General features: G+C 33.5%; 1 protein-coding gene across 5 annotated transcripts in view; it reads left to right on the top strand.

The window, feature by feature from the left end:
• The window catches only part of Arap2 (ArfGAP with RhoGAP domain, ankyrin repeat and PH domain 2), a 179,444-nt gene that overhangs the window by 113,595 nt on the left and 45,884 nt on the right, over positions 1–19,965 (top strand). For 4 of the 5 annotated variants that reach the window (XM_010613702.3, XM_010613703.2, XM_010613699.2 and 1 more), the window contains 5 exons: positions 3,843–3,990; positions 5,430–5,498; positions 7,766–7,840; positions 10,605–10,722; positions 17,901–18,029. In XM_010613702.3, coding sequence (XP_010612004.1) covers positions 3,843–3,990; positions 5,430–5,498; positions 7,766–7,840; positions 10,605–10,722; positions 17,901–18,029 — 539 coding nt within the window. The remainder of the gene's footprint in view (positions 1–3,842; positions 3,991–5,429; positions 5,499–7,765; positions 7,841–10,604; positions 10,723–17,900; positions 18,030–19,965) is intronic. The other variant, XM_010613701.3, reaches the window with a different exon arrangement.

The following is a 19,965-nucleotide window of genomic DNA, read 5'->3' as shown; positions in this document are numbered from 1 at the left end:
CTTTTTTCTAGTTCTGTGAAATATAGTGTTGGAATTTCAATTGGCATTGCATTGAATGTATATAGCAGTTTTGGTAGTATGGCCATTTTCACTATGTTGATTCTTCCTACCCAGGAGCAGGGGATATCTTTCCATTTTTTTATATCCTCTTAAATTGTTTTTTTCATAGTGCTGTAGTTTTCAGTATAGAGATCTTTTGTTTCTTTTGTTAGATTGATTCCTAGATATTTCATTTTTTTTGGATGCTATTGTAAAAGGAATTTTTTCCCTTATTTCTCTCTCAGTGTGTCTGTTATTTGTGTATAAGAAGGCTTTTGATTTTTGGGTATTCACCTTGTATCCAGATACTCTACTGAATCTGTCAATTAAGTCTAGAAGTTTTTTGGTGGAGTTTTTTGGATCTTCGATGTAGAGTATCATATCATCAGCAAATAATGATAGTTTAACTTCTTCCTTTCCTATCTTTATTGCTTTAATTTCTATCTCTTGTCTAATTGCTGTGGCTAATGTTTCCAGAACTATATTGAAGAGAAGTGGTAATAATGGGCATCCTCAACAGACCCAGCAAGGACCCAAAGACCCCGGAGGGTGTCTCTTCAGCTGCCTGCCTGCCTGAGATCACCCGGCGGGTGCGCGACCTCTAGAGTGAAAGTGATTCTTTGTCTGTTGAGGGATCAGGGTTCTCTGACAGGATCTGTTTTTGAGGATGGTGTTTCCTTTTGTTATGCTCACTGTTGACTTATTTTTTCATTATCAATTTATATCTTACCTGACCCCTGATAATTTGTTATCACACTGCTCAGATGAGGAAATATTTAAAATTAAAAACATTTTTTACGTCAGGGCATTAAGGTTACTCTGTATTTGGAAGGAAATAAAAAAATAGTGAATTGAGAGATATGGAGGAGGAGAGTGTTTAAAATAACCTTTTAAGTTAAAACTAAAGATTGGTTTGTGTGTGTTAATCTTAGCAAGAATTATTATAAAAGCTTTATATATATATATACATTTTGCTTAAGGGAATATATTGTAGCTCCCAGTATGAACAAAATATTCCCTCGAATAAATTTTTCTAAAGCTGAAGTCATCTAAAAATATCTTACTTGGAAGCTAGATTAGAAACTTCTCACTATTTGTCATCTTTTCTGTTTTTAACCATTAATTTTCATGCAAAATAATAAACTCTTACTACTGTTAAACTGATTTTCTAGTTTTGTTTTGTTTTCTTTCTTTTCTATATTTTTGGGCCAGGGATTTAGCTCAATTGTCTGCTGCCTTCCTTGCAAGCACAAGGACCCAAGTTCAATCCACAGTACAAAACAAAACAAAACAACAACAAAAAAAGATGTATTTCCCCCCCATTGGTGCTGGGGACTATGTTAAGCAGATGCCTACTGCCAAGTTACATTCCCAGTGCAACTATTTTCTTATTGTGCCATACAAATGTCATACATCACATAGATGCTGGACAAATTGTAATACAGATAATTTTATCATGAAGCATGTAATTATAGAGGAAAGAATGAGCAAGTCACTGTGGCTTGAATTCCAGGGAATGTTTATATTCTTCATATTTCTAAAGAAATATCAACTGGGCATAAATTTGGAAAAAAACATAAAAGTATAAAAGCAGGCCCAATGGTACAATAGTGGTCCCAGTTACTTGGAAGGCTAAGGCAAGAGGAACATTTGAGCCTATTAGTCCAAGACCAGCCTGAAGACCAGTCTGGCAGCATAGGAAGATCCTGTCACACACACACACACACACACACACACACACACGCACACGCACACGCACACAAGTAGAGAATATCTTCTGGGACAGTTGAGTACTAAGAGATGGAGATGAGAACATTTAGTTATCTGACAGGAGGTTGTGAAAGGCTTTTCAGATCATGCATAAACATTTGGACTTTATCCCTTTAAGTAACGAGTGACAGGTCAAATCTTTTAGCCCAGTGACTGATTCGGAGAGGCAGAGAAACTAAGTAGGAAAAGTTTCCTTGGCTTTCTAATGAGAAGGTTTGAATGAAAAGAGACTGAACACTTGAGATTTCTCACATCTGGGCACCAAGAAGTAAAGGAAGAAAAATAAATTCTGTATTATACCCAATTTATTCCAGAAGTTAAGCCAGTCTCAGAAGCTAAAAGTAAAAGAGGAAGAGAGTGCCAGATGGGAATGATGTTACAGAAGTAGTCTCAAGAAAGGTGTAATGTTTGATAATGTCAGAAGTTTTACAGATGAATTTGGATAAGATCAAGTTGATGTAGCATTTAATTCAATCCCTATCCTAGATGAAAGATCACTCTGCCATCAGAAACTTCCACTTAATTCCATTCTGTAGATAATTATAATGCAGTACGGTGTGATTAAAGGAAGGGTGCCGGTCTATGAGAACCTGAGATTGTCACCTCAGAGGCAGGCATGGAGGTAAATTTCCTGGATGTTTGCAGCCTAGTGTTGTAAAAGTACAGAAGTAGTTTTAAGAGGGCTGTCTGCAATTTCTACACCTGCCTTTATTAAATTCCAATTTCCTTTGCATCTTGTAAATTGTATATGATGCCTGCTCTTGCTCTGTCTCTGCTATTCAATTTTGCATTTTATTATGGATTTCTTACATTATCATATATATTACCATCATGTTTACTTTTTCTTGTTATCTGCCAGAATCTATCTTCTATATACACAGGACCACCTAGGCTAGTCTTGCCATATTCTTTTAATGGCGTGTGCTCCCTCTTCTATAGTGTGTATTTTTAAATTTCTCAAATATAATTAAACAGGCAGTGGAGCAGGCAATACAAATAGCGACCTTATCAGCTACTTCCACTTATCATCCCATCCACTGCATTTTCAACAGTGTGAGTTTGCTTTCTTGGGGTGATACCTTTAGATTTAAAAAATTTTAACCACTGTAAATCTGTATTTGTGAATACTTTAAATGCTTTTGTAAGACTGGTTATATAGAGCTTACTGTGTAGAAAAGTTGACTGGTTTGTTCATATCTGCTCTTCTTTCTCTGGTACTGGGCAGTGGAACCCAAGGTCTTGGGTATCCTGGACAAGTGCTCTACCACTGAGCTACGTCCCAGTTCTTTTTTTATTTTATTCCAAGACATGGCTTCTCTAAGTTGCCCCAGCCGAGCTGCAACTTGCGTTCCTCCTGCATCAACTTCCTATGTACCTGAAATTACTGGTATAAGCCACCCTGTCTGCCACTACCTGTTCATTTTTAAAAAGGCATTTTTAGTTATATCCAAGAAAAGTGCTGTTGTATTTTTAAAGGAAGAGTTTGCTTTTTGAGATATAACAGTATCCATTTTGAATAACCTTCCAAATACATGTTGTCAGGTGTTGTTTCTTACCTGATACATACTTTTCAGGAAAATTTAGCCAAGTCTTAAATATGGAATTCAGAACTCTATATACCGAGCAGTCTGTACTGCCTTGTTCACTAATTTCCTCCTCCGTTCTCTGTCGGTATGCTGGAACCTGAGAAGTCATTTTATACCACTCCAGATAACGCGTTCTATGGTTTGGCCTCACATTGTTTCACTGAGTAACTGAATGGACATGGCCAATCCATCCTCTAAATCAGCATCAAGTACTGTTATGTTACTTGTACTGATCTCCCCTTTAACAGCAGTTTCTTATATCCTTAGGTAGACTCCAAAGCTACTTAGGAGAAAGCACCATGTGTGTTTTTTTCAATCACCATTGTTCCTTTTATGTTAAAGAACTTTAATATGTGTCTGTTAAACAAATGATAAATTGACTTAGAGTTCAGTTCTGTGAAATTTTAAAATATGTGTGTCATGATAAGCTGTGTTTCTCTCTAATAGGGTTCAGAAATGCTCAGAAATCAATCATATGAATGCCCATAATTTGGCTTTGGTGTTTTCATCATGTTTATTTCAAACTAAGGGACAAACTAGTGAAGAAGTGAATGTAATTGAAGACCTAATTAATAATTATGTTGAAATATTTGAGGTAAGCATTTTACATCCTGCCATTGTTAAAATACATGTTACTGTTTACAAAGAAAGATGAATATTTTAGGATGTATTATCTTTCCTTATTTGTATTTAGCAATGAGGAAAATAAGGGATAGTTTATTTTTTAAAGTTTTTAAATATAAGCAGCTTTCAAACCTATACCTGTCATTTAAATTTCTCTGCTTTGAAAGCTTTTTTACCATCTGGATTTCATTGGACAAAAAGTTCTATTTTTAAGGTTTTTGTGTATGTGTATTTTTCTTCTCATTATGTGTATGCATTAAGTATGTCTATGAAGAGTTGTAAAATTATGCGTTTAACAAATTTAATAAATGCCAGGCTTTTAAATTCTATAATTGAAAGTGTTTTGAGTTTTTTAAATTGCGCCTCCAACTAGAAAAAAAGAAAAATTCTGAAATATTATTATTCTTTGGTTTTTATTGTTATCACTGTTTGAGTTACTTGACTTTTGAATTTGCTGCTTTGTGAAGTTAGAATTTATCAATAAACTGCAAGAATAGAATACTTTCATAGTTCCTCTAAGTGAAAATAAAGAAGGGAATTAAGCCTGTGATTAGAATATGGTGGGTCTATGTCGAAGGTCCAATTCTAGTGTCTCAAAATTGTTATATAACCTTTGTGAGCTTTCTCCTAAATGGTGTTTAAGAACTTCTTGTTTTCTGGAGGTATGGATATGCCAGATAAAATGAAATGCGTTTCATTTAACAGCATAAATGACCATCATCTGTAGAGGCCTCATTATTAGATGTCTTAGTAAAGTAAAAAGAACTATTTTAATATAATAAAATAACAGTTTTCATTTAAATTAGTAGAAGAATGGACACCATGATTGTTGGATTTTCTTTGCTCTTTGGTCTCCTACTCTCTGTTTCTTTGTATGTGTGTTCACTGTTTTGATCAATAGCAACTTCTTGCAGTAATCTGTTGCTAGAGAAAATAGAAAAAAATGTGTGGCTTTACATGCTCTCTTTATATTCTAGTTTTATCTAATTCCATTAATAGAAACTAAACGATTATCTTCATAGTTAGGTGAAACATCTTTCCCTAGATGTTAAAAATTTAATAAGCTCTCAGAAAATTTTGGTTTGAGAAATGAGTTATGATTCTCAACTGAATAGAACTTTCAGAAATCAGTCATCAGTCCCTTTACTTGTTTAAAACTCCTTAGCAAGAGGTTTTCCCTCTGTGGAAGCTTCAGCCTGAAGGAATAGCATCCACACATGCACTGGTCATTATGAGACTGTCTTGTTGGCTTTATTTCTGCCCTAGATGTGCGGGCCCAGACTGATTAAGATGGCCATTCTCATTTATTTTTAACTTGTTAGCATTTAAATCCCTGAAGAGTTATTGAGGATGAATCATAATTTCTTGTGTTCTACATTATTAGAATGTCCCAAATTATATTTTAAACAGGTTAAAGAAGACCAAGTCAAACAAATGGACATAGAAAATAGCTTTATTACCAAGTGGAAAGACACTCAAGTGAGTAGTAATAGTTAGATATCTAAAAAATTAAACAGAAAAATTTCAATTGTAACAAAAAATATTTCTTGTATTTTCAAGTTCCTGTTTGAAGGAAAGTAAAAGTTTTGCAAAAACGAACCTATTTGATAAAGTAAACATGTGCTTCTGCAACCTGATACATCTATGCATAGTATGTTGATAAAATTTTTAACTATAGAAGTTAAATCTATTATCGAGAGTTATCTAAAAAAAAAAACACTATTGAAAATGCCAGTGGATTTCAAAAGAAGCATTTAAAGCCAAAAAAATACTAAAATGAATTTCAAATTCAGATAGCAAAATGATTCTTCCTATCAGGATTTTAAAAATATAAATTATTTTTCATATGCTTTTGCTTTGTGTGCTCTCCCTTGATTATATCAATGAGAGACTTTCTAATGTGATCTTTGTAATGCAGGCTAATTTTTAAGTCAACTTTCCTATTCCTCTCTTGCTTTCCTTGGTCAAATTATATGGGATGTGTGTTTTCAGGTTGCATTATGCTTTTCCTTGGTATTTTACATTATTTGATGAATATTTATTGGAACCTATTAAGGCTGACCATTAATCATCTTGTAGTAACTAGGAATTACAGTGGATTCAAGGCTCCAGTGTAAACAATAGAAGTGGGTCATATGTGCTCTATTTATAATTATAGTCAGATAATGAAGCAAATGCTTCCTTATTAGACCCTAAAATTTTCTAAATCTTGAAATTCCTACCTCTAATAAGAGGAACCTTTGGAACTATTATTCCATATGAAGGAGATGAGGCAACAGTTGTAGATTCCTCAGTGCTTATACTGTGGTATTATATACTTAACAAATTATTGTATCCATTTTGACCCAAAGAAATTAGTGTAACTTCCAGGGAAGTTAGACTCTGGTTCATTATCAATTCTTTTAAATTCTCACTGTTTGGGAGTATAAGGGTTGTGTGAGATTGTTTGTCTTTTATATTCATAGTACAATAAAGAACTGAGTCTTGAATATTTTCAAATCCATTAAAAGAAAAAAAATAAAAAAAGTGTCTAAACAATACAATAAATAGGAAAGTAGAAGAATTTGGAAAAATTGGTTCTTTTGCTTAAGTTTTTCTTTACTCAAAATTCTTGTCTTGAGTATTTTTCTAACAGTCTGCGTACTTCCTCTGTTTGAATTTCTTAGCTATTTTTCTGTATGGTTTTTCTCTATGAGTTCTTTGTGTTTGCCTTTAAAAATTGTTTTAAATGTGTCCTTCCTGGAGAGTTATGTATGCAAACATAGTGAAAAGCGAAACATTTCAGCTGTATCTTTTTCTTCCTAGAATTTTGCATAGCATTAAAAGTGAGAAAGCAAAATTGGAAATGATCCTTTACATGCCTGTGTTGACAGAATAATTATGAACACTTTTTCAAAGTCACTTTTTAGTATTTTGCCCATAAATTTAATGATTAGATTTTATACTGAGGCAAATTTAACTTCGCAATTATTTCTTATCCATTATGATCATTTTAAATATATTTAATGATGAATGTTATTTGTGAATGGTTATATAACACTGAATTTCTGAAAAGAATTACTCAAAATATTTTTTTAAATTTTATTTTTATTTTTCTGGCTTGTATCTTTTCTTAGTCCTGTGGGATATAATAACCCAAATACTGTTCTTAAATTTAGTCAAGGATAATTAAAATAAATAAACTTTCATTGTCTGCCTATTCTATTATTTCAATTATTTATTTTATTTATTTTACTAAATTAACTTTCCCTTTGTAGTTTTAGTATAGGTCTGACCTAATTTATCCTTTAATTTCAAAGTTTGGTATTTAACAAGACCGATGTTGTCTTTTAATTATTGATATTACAGATACATTATGCTTCAGAGCAGAATTACCTATGGCTTATTTTGACTCCTCATTTTGTTTATCCAGTTGAGGTACAAGGTAATAGCCCATATGACCTCGGTTTTCAAAGACAGCCTATTCCCACTGTAGCCATATTCATAATTTCAGTAACAATATAGGGATATTTGAGACTGTTAAACTCTCAAATGAGAGTTAAAAAGTCACATTGTGGTTATGACATTTGTGTAGACACCTTGTCATTAACCTTATGTTGAAATAAATATATCATGCTTATGAACAAGGTAATCGAGCTAATTTCAGTGTTGTAGAATACTACGAAATATGAGAATTTTTAAATTGCATTGAGCCTTATATATATTTTTAGTGATATATGTGCTGTCTTCATATCTGCCCTTTCTAGGTTTCCCAGGCTGGAGATTTGTTAATTGAAGTGTATGTAGAAAGGAAGGAACCAGACTGTAGTATTATAATTCGGGTGAGTTCTAAAGAAGGTTATAAAGAGTGCTGTTGGACATCATAAGTATTAGAATCAATTTACATATTTTGAACTTTACAGTTTTACAAATATTTTATGTTACTTTTGCAGTTCAAACAATGACTAATGATAAGGCTATATTTTCATAGCCATATTCTCCAGCAATTTTTTGTTTTAGCAACTTGGAAAGGTTAGGATTTTTTGTAGCTTTTGGACAATTATCTGAATTCCAATTATTTGGTTCTTCTCTTCTTAACTTCTTAACATTAGGCAAATTATTAGCCCTGTCTCAGCCTCAGTCTTCACATACATAAATGAGAAAAGTTACAGTTTTTACATCATATCATCGATGTAAGGATTCATTAAACTTACACATGTGAAACACATTTGTTTCTTCAGCAAATACATGTTTACAGATATCTATTACTATAGTGGTATCATTATTATCATTATTATTAATTGCTCCCCCTTGTTTCCTGTACTTTAACAGTCTTCCAAATTATTTAAATATTGGATAACCCTTTTCTTCCTTGGGAATATTGATTATTCTTGCTGAATTGAAATTTAGATCCTTCTCATACTGCTGTATTCAGTAGTTCGCCTTGTGTATAGTAACCGTGACATTTCACGTTCTTACTTGGTGAGACTACTTTCTTGCCTGCAGAATACACATTCTGCTATGTAAGAAAAGTTCAAGGTTTTATGTAAGAAGTTCTTATGTAAGAAGTTAGCTTCTTGCCTTTTTTAAAGTCCAAATTTAATCACAACATATGATAGTTTTAGACTTTGTTAAATATATTGTAATTATTAAAGTAGAAATTTCTAATGTTTGCATATTATGACTAGATGGCACTAGCTACCTTACTTAGAACTTGTAGCTGAAATATTATGAGCATTGGCTCTATGATCAAATCCTGTGTGAGGCATTTGCCTGGCCAGTCCTTGTTCATGTGGTAGTTCTTGTACTAAATGTGTGATTTTGCTCATAAGGCACATGAGAAACGGTGGGTAGATCAATCAGCACATGTCAGTTACTAATGCTGGAAGAGATGGTCAAAGCACATGGTGTAATTGAGCCCGTACATAAACTCTTTAGTGGCACATTTTAATTTTATTTAACTTATAGAGCTATAAGAGAAATTATTTTGCCTTCTTTTTTTGGTACCAGCGATCGAACTTGGGTCCTTGCACTTATGAGGCAGGTGGCAGAACCACTGAGCCAAATCTCCAGCCCAAACAGAAATTATTATAGTTTAGCAAAGTTCGCACATTATCTTGAGTGTGTATATAGATGAGACTACATGTTCACCTAAAACAATTCCAAATGTTCTTTTAAAAATTCAAAAACTATTCAAAAATTACCAGTAACATTTGCTTTCATGCTTAAGATTTTACAAAAGTCTTTATCATTATCTCAACTCCTGGAGGTAGATGAAGGAGATGACACCCTTTTTTATAGGTATGGAAACTGGGGATTGAAGGAAGTTAAGGCCACATACAAACCTGTGTCATCATCTTCCAGACCTGGTGGTCATTACGCTGACCTATATATGTCATAGTCCTAAGTGTCTTCTAGTTGTTTGTAAGAGGGGCTTTGGGTTTCTTCTTTTGGGATCCATCCGGTCATCCTGCTTCAAACTGAGGCACTTCAAAGTCTTATTTCACAAGTTTTCCTTCTCAGTAATTACTGTTTTTGAAGAATGGCTCTTTTAAATATTTTAAATTAATTACATCAAAAGCAACATAGAAAATATTCATATACTCTTCTTGCTATTTAGAATTCTCTACTTTCCCCAGATGCTAACATTTTTTAAAGCTTATATTTTGTTGAGCCTTTTTAAGTACAAAAATATACTTTATTTTGTATTTAATATATTCCTTAAACAAACCCTAAATTTCATGAAATACAAAAGATAAAACATGTGAGTTACCTGTAGTGAAAAACATTTTTGTTAATTATATATGTCCAACAGGCTTAAGAGTAACAAGGGAGAGTAGAAATGGAAATAAACTCATTCCTTTACTAAGAAGTCTTTGAAGTTAAATATGTAAACTAAATTACACTCACAACGTGCTGATGTTTAAAATGTGTTTCACATGATTATTAAATTCTAACTAAAGAAGTGGTTTTGGCTAGCATGCACTGGAGATTGGAAAAAATGGAGGAAGTTAATCAGAAATCCAGGAAGAAGTAATGGTGGCCTCTGGCTTTGGGGCTTTTGTGGAGCTGGGCCTCTGGCTGGCACTGCTGAGTCCAGCCTGTGCTCTGAAATTCTGGCTCCCACATACTTCAGTATCCCACCATCTGTTACTTGGCACAGCAGTGCACACCACAGACTATCAAAACCCGGGGATTTCTTGGCAGGACAGACAGCAGCCAGTCAACTGTGTATAATTAGGGCCCAGTCTGAATAAAGCAAGTCACTCTGTGCTCTTGATTATCGAAATGAAAAGTTTTACTCCTAGGAGATTATTGGATTTGTTGCCTAGTGAAAGTCTGTGTGTGACTAAGAACATCTCTTCCTTTATCACTATGTGAGCAAATCCTTCATGATTATGTCTATATTGTAATATCCCTTTGCATTTACATTAAATTACGTTAAATTTAATGGAGAGTATCTGAACATGCTGTCTTCCACATAGAGAAGGTACTTTTTATCATACCAGCAAATGGGATATTGTTAGATTGAGAGTATTATTGATATATCACAAGGCTGCTTCTGTGTTTGTCGTAGTTTTTAAAGATATACTGCCTTTTTTGCAGATATCTCCTGTGATGGAAGCAGAAGAATTAACTAATGACATATTAGCAATAAAAAATATCCTTCATACAAAAGATGATGTATGGGCCACATTTGAAGTCATTGAAAATGAAGAGCTAGGTAAGTGATTTTCATGTTAGGGATTCTTAAATTCTTTACAGTTTGAAGAAATGGTCTTATTTTTTGGGAAGAAGTCATTACTAGCATTTATGTTTTCCTAAAGATTAGTCTCTTGTTATAAATTCACTTCTGTCTTAGTGCATGTTTTGTGCTATCACCAGTTGAGGTTACCTTCCTGTGAATTTATTCACCAAAATAGATTATTTATTGAGTATAAAAATAAAACATAAAGTGTTAGCTCTGTTTTTGCCTCATGAAAGAAAGCCTTTGCTTATAAGAACAAGCAATGAGATTTATAAAAATATTATAAGTGTCACTACTACCATTCTTATATGTCACTAATTTAAGAACAAAGCACATATATATTAAGATTACTATTCTAAAAAAAAAAAAAAAGAAGCCTAGGAGAAACTTTTCTTTTGGCTACTTTTGGTGTTGAATAAGTTTAATATTATTATAATACCATTTGGTATTAAAGGCCTCTAAGAAAAACAGATGAAGAATGTCTATACCTTGGACATCTGTCTAGTTAATATCTACTGAGGTCTTGGGACCTTTTCAAGTATAGCTGTCAAACTGCCAGAAGGAATACCTTGCCACCCACAAGCTCAAATAAAAATTACAATTCAATGTTGAAATACCCTGTTTTGCATTATTTGGAGTATTGCAATCTTTGTTAGGTTATAATTGGAATGAATGGGTGCTTTGTCTTTGACTAGTCCATCTTAATAATTTTAATTCCTTTATTTCTTCTTATCATGCACAGTAAGTCTGAAAAACTTACTTTGTGCCTAGGTATTGTTTTTTCAATATACATTGCCAAGATCCAGGTTCCCTTATGTCAGTGCTCAGTCCCCTCATGGATAGAACTGCCCTAGCAAATGACTCTATGATCCCCTGCCCCCTTACCCCAGCTGTCAAAGACAGTAGATTTGCCTCAGGCTTTACCTGTCCTTTCTGTGGCATTGTTAATGACCTTTCCCTTTCATTTGGTGATTTTTATTCCATTTTCAATCCTGCCTAGGTTCTCCTCTTGATTCTCTAATCATTTTGACTTATTTTTAGTTTTTCTTTCTATCTAAATGTGAGATTTCCCTTGCTTCAATTTCCTTTGGAATCTTTCCTTGTATTGTAAGTCCTTTATAGAAAATATATTCTATATAGAAAATATATTTGCACTTGACCAACATATGAGTGTCATTTCTCATGTAAACCTTTGTTCTTCCTCCATCTGGGCCACCTAATTATCTCCTTTAAAATCCATATTCAGAGTTACATTGCTTGCTGTCCACTCTTTTTGTGCTGCCTAGTGCCTGAATTTATATTTGTCTAGACAGGGCTTTTTGAAATGAAGTGGAGATTCAGTTATTTCTTTTCTGCTTTGTCTCTAATGTCTGACGTGCTGCTATACAATTAACATTTATTAAATAGAGCATAGTATTATGTAACTGTGTGATTCAGGAATGGTGGAGCCTTTCAATTTTTCTTTTTTGTCTAAGCTTCATAAAGGGCCCAGCTTACTAGCATCATTGTATTTGTGAAAGATATCTATTGGCATATTTCTAGAATTATCTGTATTAATCACAGATTAGATTGTTGTTCTATCAAATAAAACCTTTTTCATTATTTTGCCATTATCGATTCATCCTTAAAATCCAGCTCAACTGCCCCTGCCTCTAGGGTGACATTCAGATGAACATAGTTTGAACTGATTTACTTTTGATCATTTGCTTCTGTATGTATAATACTACATACCATCTAACTTTTAGAATAGCATATCTGGCTCTTCCTTTGACGATACTTTTTTAGGACCCAGCATATATTTTAGATCTTTATAATTCTCACAACCTATAGGATAGTACACTAATATAAACATTCTCCATTAACATCTTCTTCACTGACATAGAACAAGAAAATAAAGAAATATATCCATTCTGGATCTAAATGACTTGGATTGTGGCTCTTTATAGAGATACATCCAAATGGAGAAAATGGAAAGCCCATAGAAAGTTATCTCTATTGGTAGATTAGGAGATTTCTAAGTCAGGGTTACAGCTTGGCAGTTGATTATTTCCTGCATACTTTTATTTCTGTTTATTTGAGAAGATTCACAGCAGAATATTGAGTCACGTATTTTTTTTATTAATTTTATTGAGTTTATTGGTACATTTTAGGGATACAGTACAGTTTCATTCATTGTTGGGATCATGTACCTCTACATGGCAAGTCTTGATTCTCACTTTTTCCCCTTACCTCTGCCCTCCCCTCACCCCCTCCTCCCCTCCCCATGAGTCACGTATTTTAAGGTAGGTATTATGACTTGTGTTTAAATGTGTCCCCAGAGCCTCATGTGGTTGGTAGGTTGGTCTTTTGCAGAGGTGACTGAGTCTAAAGTGTGTGATTGATTCATGGTGTAATGCTTAGGCCCAAGGGCACTAGAATTAAGGGTGTGAGTGCTACATGCCCTAAGGAGTCTAAATAAGATAAAAAGGGGCAGAATGACACTCACTATTAAGGTCTCTTTTTGCTTTTGATACCTTGTGGCCACCATCAACTGGGGTTCTCCTCTGAGATGCCCCTCTGCCATCTTGCTTTGTTTTTTGGTTGTTTTTGTTTTTGTTTTTGTTTTTGTTTTTGTAACGGGGATCGAACTCAGGTCCTTGCACTTGCGAGGCAGTCACCAAAACCACTCAGCTAAATCCCTGGCCTTCCACCTTGCTTGGAAGCCAGCCATTGATGGACTGAAACCTCTACGAACTGTGAGCTATATAGACCTTTCCCCTTTTAATTTTGGGTGTTGGGTATTTTGGTTCAGCAGTGAGAAAAAGTAATTTAAGACCCTAGGCATCCTCTTCCTACTAATGCTTATTTTTCCAAGGATTAAATTAGATTAAGGCATTGGTGGCAAACATATGGCCCATGTTTGTTGTCATTGAAAGCTCTAAAAGATTCTCCGTCATTGGATTAAAGCATACTCCTGTGTCATAACATTGGAGCTTTGTCATAGTATTGGAGCCTTTGCTTGTTGGCCCTCCTGACAGAGAGGAACAAATTGGATGATGACGGGAAGGAAATGTATATATATATAGCTAGTAGGATTACATTCTACCTGGAAACATTGTTTTTCAAATTTCCTTTTGAAACATTAGGAGCTTCTTACCTTGAAGATAGATGACTAGTTAGTTATCCAATTGCACATGATAATCAGCACCACAAAATGCTAAGATTTGGTTAGGTTTGTATTGTTACTCCTTTCTAATAAAAAGGAAAGAAAAAGTTATCCTAATAGAGGTGGCAATATAGCAGGAGGCATCAAATTGATTTTTTTCCGTGCATGTCTGAATCAAAGAAATATTCTGTGTATATCAAAAACATATACATTTGGAGTTGGGAATTAAAATATTGCATGATGTCAGTGTTGGAGCAACTATACTGTAGTAATTGGCAAAGAGAAAACCAGGATGTTTTTACTGCTTCTAGCGGAACAATTGTAGAGACCCAAGAAAAGGACCTGTGATTATGTGGGTTGACTGAAGTAAATGGAACCTGCACAACACTGACCTTCCCAAGTGTTAAAAGCTTTATTTCTAGTAACATGCAGGGGAGATGTAGTGAGATAATAAAGATTAAATGAAAGGCATAGTAGTAATTACAAGATTATAGTTAGTAGAAAGATTATCAGTGACAAATTGGTGAGTTTCCTAATATAAAAATAAATGCTCCAAGTAATGATTCAAAATTAATTTTGAAATGATCAAAAATTAATAAATGGATAAAACCGTATTTCTCTACCCTGCCATATCCAGTGCCCTATTTGTGTGATAAATATTCCATACCATTCACTGTACCTTTTTTGAGATAAACCTATTAATAATATTAATCATGAAGCAGTTACTTTCTTTGCAGCATTATCATAGCAAAAGTTTTTTCCTTTCTCATAGCTACTGTGATATGAAAGATTTATTTTTCAAAAGGATTCTTGCAGTTCTCCTCATTGACACATGAAGTGTGCTACCACACTGATCATGTGGGTGGGACAGAGGAAGGGTTGTATAGGCCTTACTCTGGCACTAAGATTCTGACTTTTGCGGAAGTCATAATTGTCTCTGGAAACTCTGCATGGCTACCAGAAATTTAAGGACAGCGGTTTTTATTTCAGGTGGACCATGAATAGCTCTTTTTAACAAGGGATGTCAGGCTTACTTTTTTCATAAGATTTTAAACAACTGATAACCTTGTGCTCACCTAGCCAAAGTAATAGTTCCATAACCTATTCTCCTCAAGGGTTTTTCTGAATTTTTAGCAATTTTTATTCTGTTGATATTATAAAAGTTACTTGTTTTTCATAATGCCCTAATGTCAAAAGACTGACCATATAATCTATCGTGTAACTATAGACAGTTTATTTGTATAAGTTTATAGTCCAACAGTTTTTAGTGACTCGATCAACTTTTTTCTGCTTATCTCTTTCTTAAAATAAAAATGCCATTCCATAATGATGGCATTTGGCAGTCTAAGACATACTTTTCTTTCCATCACATTTTCAGCTTGTTCTTTAGTATCTTGGGTATGCAGAGTTTCCTTCTCCTGTAGTATTTCATACTGTGATAGTGATATGAGCGATGTACTTAACTTTTTGAAATCCAAATTCATTATATGCCTATTGATAAGCCTCCATAACTGCTCTAATATATTTTAGTATAATTCAGAGCACTTTCTTTCTATCACTACAGTATCTACTATTAATACTGTGTAATACTGACCTTCTTTAATGTAAATATTCTGACATTTGGAAGTCTCATTACTAATTAAATCCTGTAGCCAAGGAGAGTGAGTTTTTATTTCAAGTTACATGATTTGTTCCAGTTAAGCACATGATTTCTGCTTGGCCAGCACAGTTGCTCTGTCACTGGTTTCCTTACATGCACTGTTGAATATATCTTGCCATTATTTCCTTACCATTTTCTCAAGTAGGATAGGAAAGTGAAGGATAAACTTTGGACAGACCTTTCCTTTTCTCTCTCTCTCTCTTTCTCTTTCTCTCTTTCTTTTTCTCCTTTTTTCCTCCCTCCCTCCTTCCTCCCTCCTTTTTTCCTTCCTTCCTTATGATACCTTGCTCAATCTTCAAAAACATAATAAAACTTAGTAATTCAATCCTTTTTTCAAAAAAATTACATGTGAGAAATTATCACTACTCTTAAGTGCAGTGGTTAAAAATGGGAACTTTCAAATCAGAAAGGTTTATGATTCAAATTCTTATTCCTTGATTTAACCATTATGTGACTACAAAATATCAATGCAAATAATAGTATGTTATCATAATTGACGACTGATGTAAAGTAAATACACAACGTATATAATATCTGATTCATGGTTGTTATTCCAGAAATGACACCTATTAATAGGATCAATAATGTTTCAGAGCTACTAAGCAGTGCTATCAAGAATTATATATCAAATATAAAAAGAGGGCTTTTTCTAGAAGTAGCTTCACATTTAGATACTTCTAATTCTCATGATAAGAAACAAATTCTTAGGTTAATCAGTGACTGATTTATAACTTTGGCAAACTGTAACCAACTATGATCTTTGCCTAACCTTCTGGAAAACTATATGAAGGAGAGCACTAAAAATGATGAAGCACAATTTTTTCTAGTTTAAAAGAATGTATATTTTATCTGCTGATCTTACAACAAATATTTTCTGTTAACTTATGGTCCAAAAGAAATTAATTTAGTAATTAGTAACTGAAACATTTATTGAGCATCTGTCATGTAGTCTTTACTCTGCCATATGCAAAGAAATATAATAGTAAATAGAGATACAGATTTTAAGATGAATGGATTGATGCCTCTCTTTTTAAAATTCCCATTATAAATAATAAATAGACTTGGTCCAATAAACACAGAATGAAGAACTGGATTTCGCTTTATTAGATAGGAAGCAAAAATTGGGTAAATTGCCTGGAAGAAGAAAACATATTTTCTTTTGTGGACTTGGGATTAATGAGAACTCCTCCAATTGTGTGGTCATAACCTGAGAAAGCAGAACTGTGGGGAATGTGACATATTTGATCCATTTTATATGTGATTTTATTATCAGCTGCAATGTCATGGGTTACGTATAATGCCTTTTGCATGCTTATTCTTGTTTAGCACTGGTGATACTACTTTAAAAACAGAAAGCTCGAGTCCTGTGTACTGTATATTTAGGAAGGTTGAATCAACATATATGGTTAGGAGAAAGCAGCATCAATATCTTCATGTCAGAGCTTCTCTTCTTGCTAATTATGCTATTTTTCAGAGCACCATAAAAGTTTGAATTTCTTTTTTTGCAGCATATGCTTCTGTCATTATATTTTATTAACTGATTGGCATATTTTGATCACCAACAAAACTTTCTTATGAAGCTTTGATTGTAATTGCAAGACATTTTAAAAATCCATGCTATGAATGCCTGATTGATTTGTCTAAAACAAAAAAGATATGGAGGAAGATTAATCCAAGAGAAATTTTGAAACTGTCATTTAATTTCTTGCTTATTGGCCTATTACTATGTTCAACAGTGTATAATATTGGCACTTAATGTTCTTGATCGATACTTCTACTAATAGTTAAACATGGATTGCGTAGTATTGTTTTGTAATTATTTTTATATTTTCTTTGTAATGTTTTATAATTTCATATTAAATGTGAAAATACCAGCTATAAATTGTTCATTAGTACTGATCAAAAATCATAAGATTCTTATCTTTTTGGGACAAAAACAATTACGCTTATTATTTAGTGTTAGACAAAATTAGTTTTGCTATCTTGTTAAAGTTAATTGCATATGCAAATTATCAGCTCTTCCTAAGTAAATCAGAATGTTGACTCAATTAAGATAGAAGAAGTCACATGTTCATTGTACTAATGGTAATTTCCTGAAATTTTACCTAATGGAAAGCACTTCTGTACCTAAGAAAAAATAATTGCATAACAAAAGTTGTTCACAGATTAATACAGTAAATGTAATGATGTGCTTAATAATTTTGTAGGTATGAGGGTTTCTTGTGTGTATTTCTCATGTTATTATTGTGTAACCTAAAATATGTATATTGCTGTATACATGTTTTTTCAAGAGAATTTTTTTAAAATTTATAATTACAAATTCTGGTGTGTTTTGATTGTTGTTTGCAGAACGTCCTCTTCACTACACAGAAAATGTATTGGAGCAGGTGCTTCGGTGGAGTTCATTGGCTGAACCTGGTTCTGCTTATCTTGTGGTAAAGAGATTCCTAGCGGTTGACACAATTAAACATTACAGAGGTAGGTTCCCTTGCTTCACATTGCGGTGATGGTTGAAAATTCAAGTGGTTTAAGGTTAATTATATGGCACAAGTCATATTTGCAAAGGCAGCAATGTGTAGCTAGTTATAGAATCTAATTACATATAGTTTTAAAGAAGAATATGCAAAGAAGGAAATTTTTGTAGCATGTTAGCCCTGTAATAATAGTTGGCTATTTGATGGTAATATATTTTTAAGACTTAATGTTTGCAATGCTTGTGCCTGTGTGTTTTACAATTTTGAAACCAGATTAAATGAACAACAGATTATATTTTTGATGAGGCTGCTGTTTGAATTATGTTTATATTTGAAAGTTTTCTGGCCATTCGGAGGTGCAGCTTATACAGGCTGTGAGACTGTATGATTGGTATAACTCTCAAGATATTTGCAGTGATATTGGAAAAATATACAATAAAACATTTCTGGCAAGAATACTTGCCATTCAAGTGGAAGAAAACCGCGCACATTGTAAGGTTAAAGAAGTTAGCTAGCACAAGGGAACCGAATAAACCAATCTGAACATGTATGCTATGTAAGAAAATGTTATTTTGTCACTTTCATTTTCCTGTTATATTGTCATCTGTTGACAGCTTAGAAAAACATTTCAATCAGCTTCAGTTATCGTCCACCCTCAAAAGCTAAAGACTCAAGTCTTTTGGCATGTCAGTTACCACAATTTTTATAAGTAATATTAATAACCATTGCTACATATTAACTCATTAGCCAAACTGAACAGACACTAGAGCCAATTAAATATTTAAAATTTTCCTGTCAGTTCTCTTTTCATTTTAATATTACAGATGAAGAAAAGAGAAGATTATAGAAACAGTAGAGTTCTGGCCTGGCATATATAAGGCCCTTTATTTGATTCCCACAGTTGGGTTTGAGTCCCACAGTGACTAAATGTTAACTTTGAGAATAGGTTAATTTTCTAGTCAGTTTTTTCTTTTAATATGAAAGCGTAGGGAGGTTATATAGCTCTAAAATGCTATAAACTGATTCTTTGTGGTTATAAACCGTCTGGATGGTAGCTTATATTCATTCAGCTCTTATTATACCAAAACTAATCTAATAATTTCTGACTTCATGGTACTGTCCTTTGTGTCTTATATTTACTTTAAAGTATTTTCGCAAAACACGCTCTTTTCTCCTGATCATTTAAATAAACAAAACAAGTATTATCCTTTTTGTTATAGAAAGATAGCTTTTCAGAGACCTTTATCTTATTTTAAGCTTTGCTACTCCCACCTATAATTTGACCACATTCTTCTCATACCTTCTTGAGGATTGCAATAAAAATTGTAATCATTTGAATGCATCGCATATCCATGTCTTAGAGCAGTGGTTCTCATCTAGAGATAGTTTTGCTGCTCAGAAAGACTTAAAAATCTCTATAGACATTTGTGCCGGTCACAGCTCTGGGGTGGATGGTGTGGTAAAGTGGTTTGATATTCAGTGGTAGAGTCCAAGGATGCTGCTCATAGTCCTACAAAATATAGGGCAGCTCTATGCAACAAGTTAGTATCAAGCTCAAATGGCACTGGTGCCAATTTTGATCATGTCTAAAATCTCTTGTAGCTCTCAAAATTTATTATTCTTTCATTTTAATATTGGAATAAAGAAAAATGTCGGAAAAAAACAGGCTGAAGGTGTAGCTCAGTGGTAGAGCACTGTGCTAGCATGTGGAAGGTCTTGGGTTCAGTTTCCAGCACCAGCCCCCACGCCCCAAACAAGAAAAAATGAAAAGCAACTATGTCAATATTATAGTACCTACATTATTATTTTTTATGATTTATTTTCTTATGGCAAATAACTACAAATACTACAAGCAGTTAGAGAAAAGAAACAAATTATGTACAAAGGAAAGCCCATCAGAATCACAGCAGACTTCTCAACACAAACCCTTAGGGCAAGGG

This window comes from Fukomys damarensis, unplaced genomic scaffold (assembly GCF_012274545.1).
Source record: "Fukomys damarensis isolate Sample0158 unplaced genomic scaffold, DMR_v1.0_HiC HiC_scaffold_35, whole genome shotgun sequence".
Classification (NCBI taxonomy): Eukaryota; Metazoa; Chordata; class Mammalia; order Rodentia; family Bathyergidae; genus Fukomys; species Fukomys damarensis.
The sequence above is the reverse complement of the archived record's forward strand: the minus strand, read 5'-3'. Positions and strand labels throughout refer to the sequence as shown.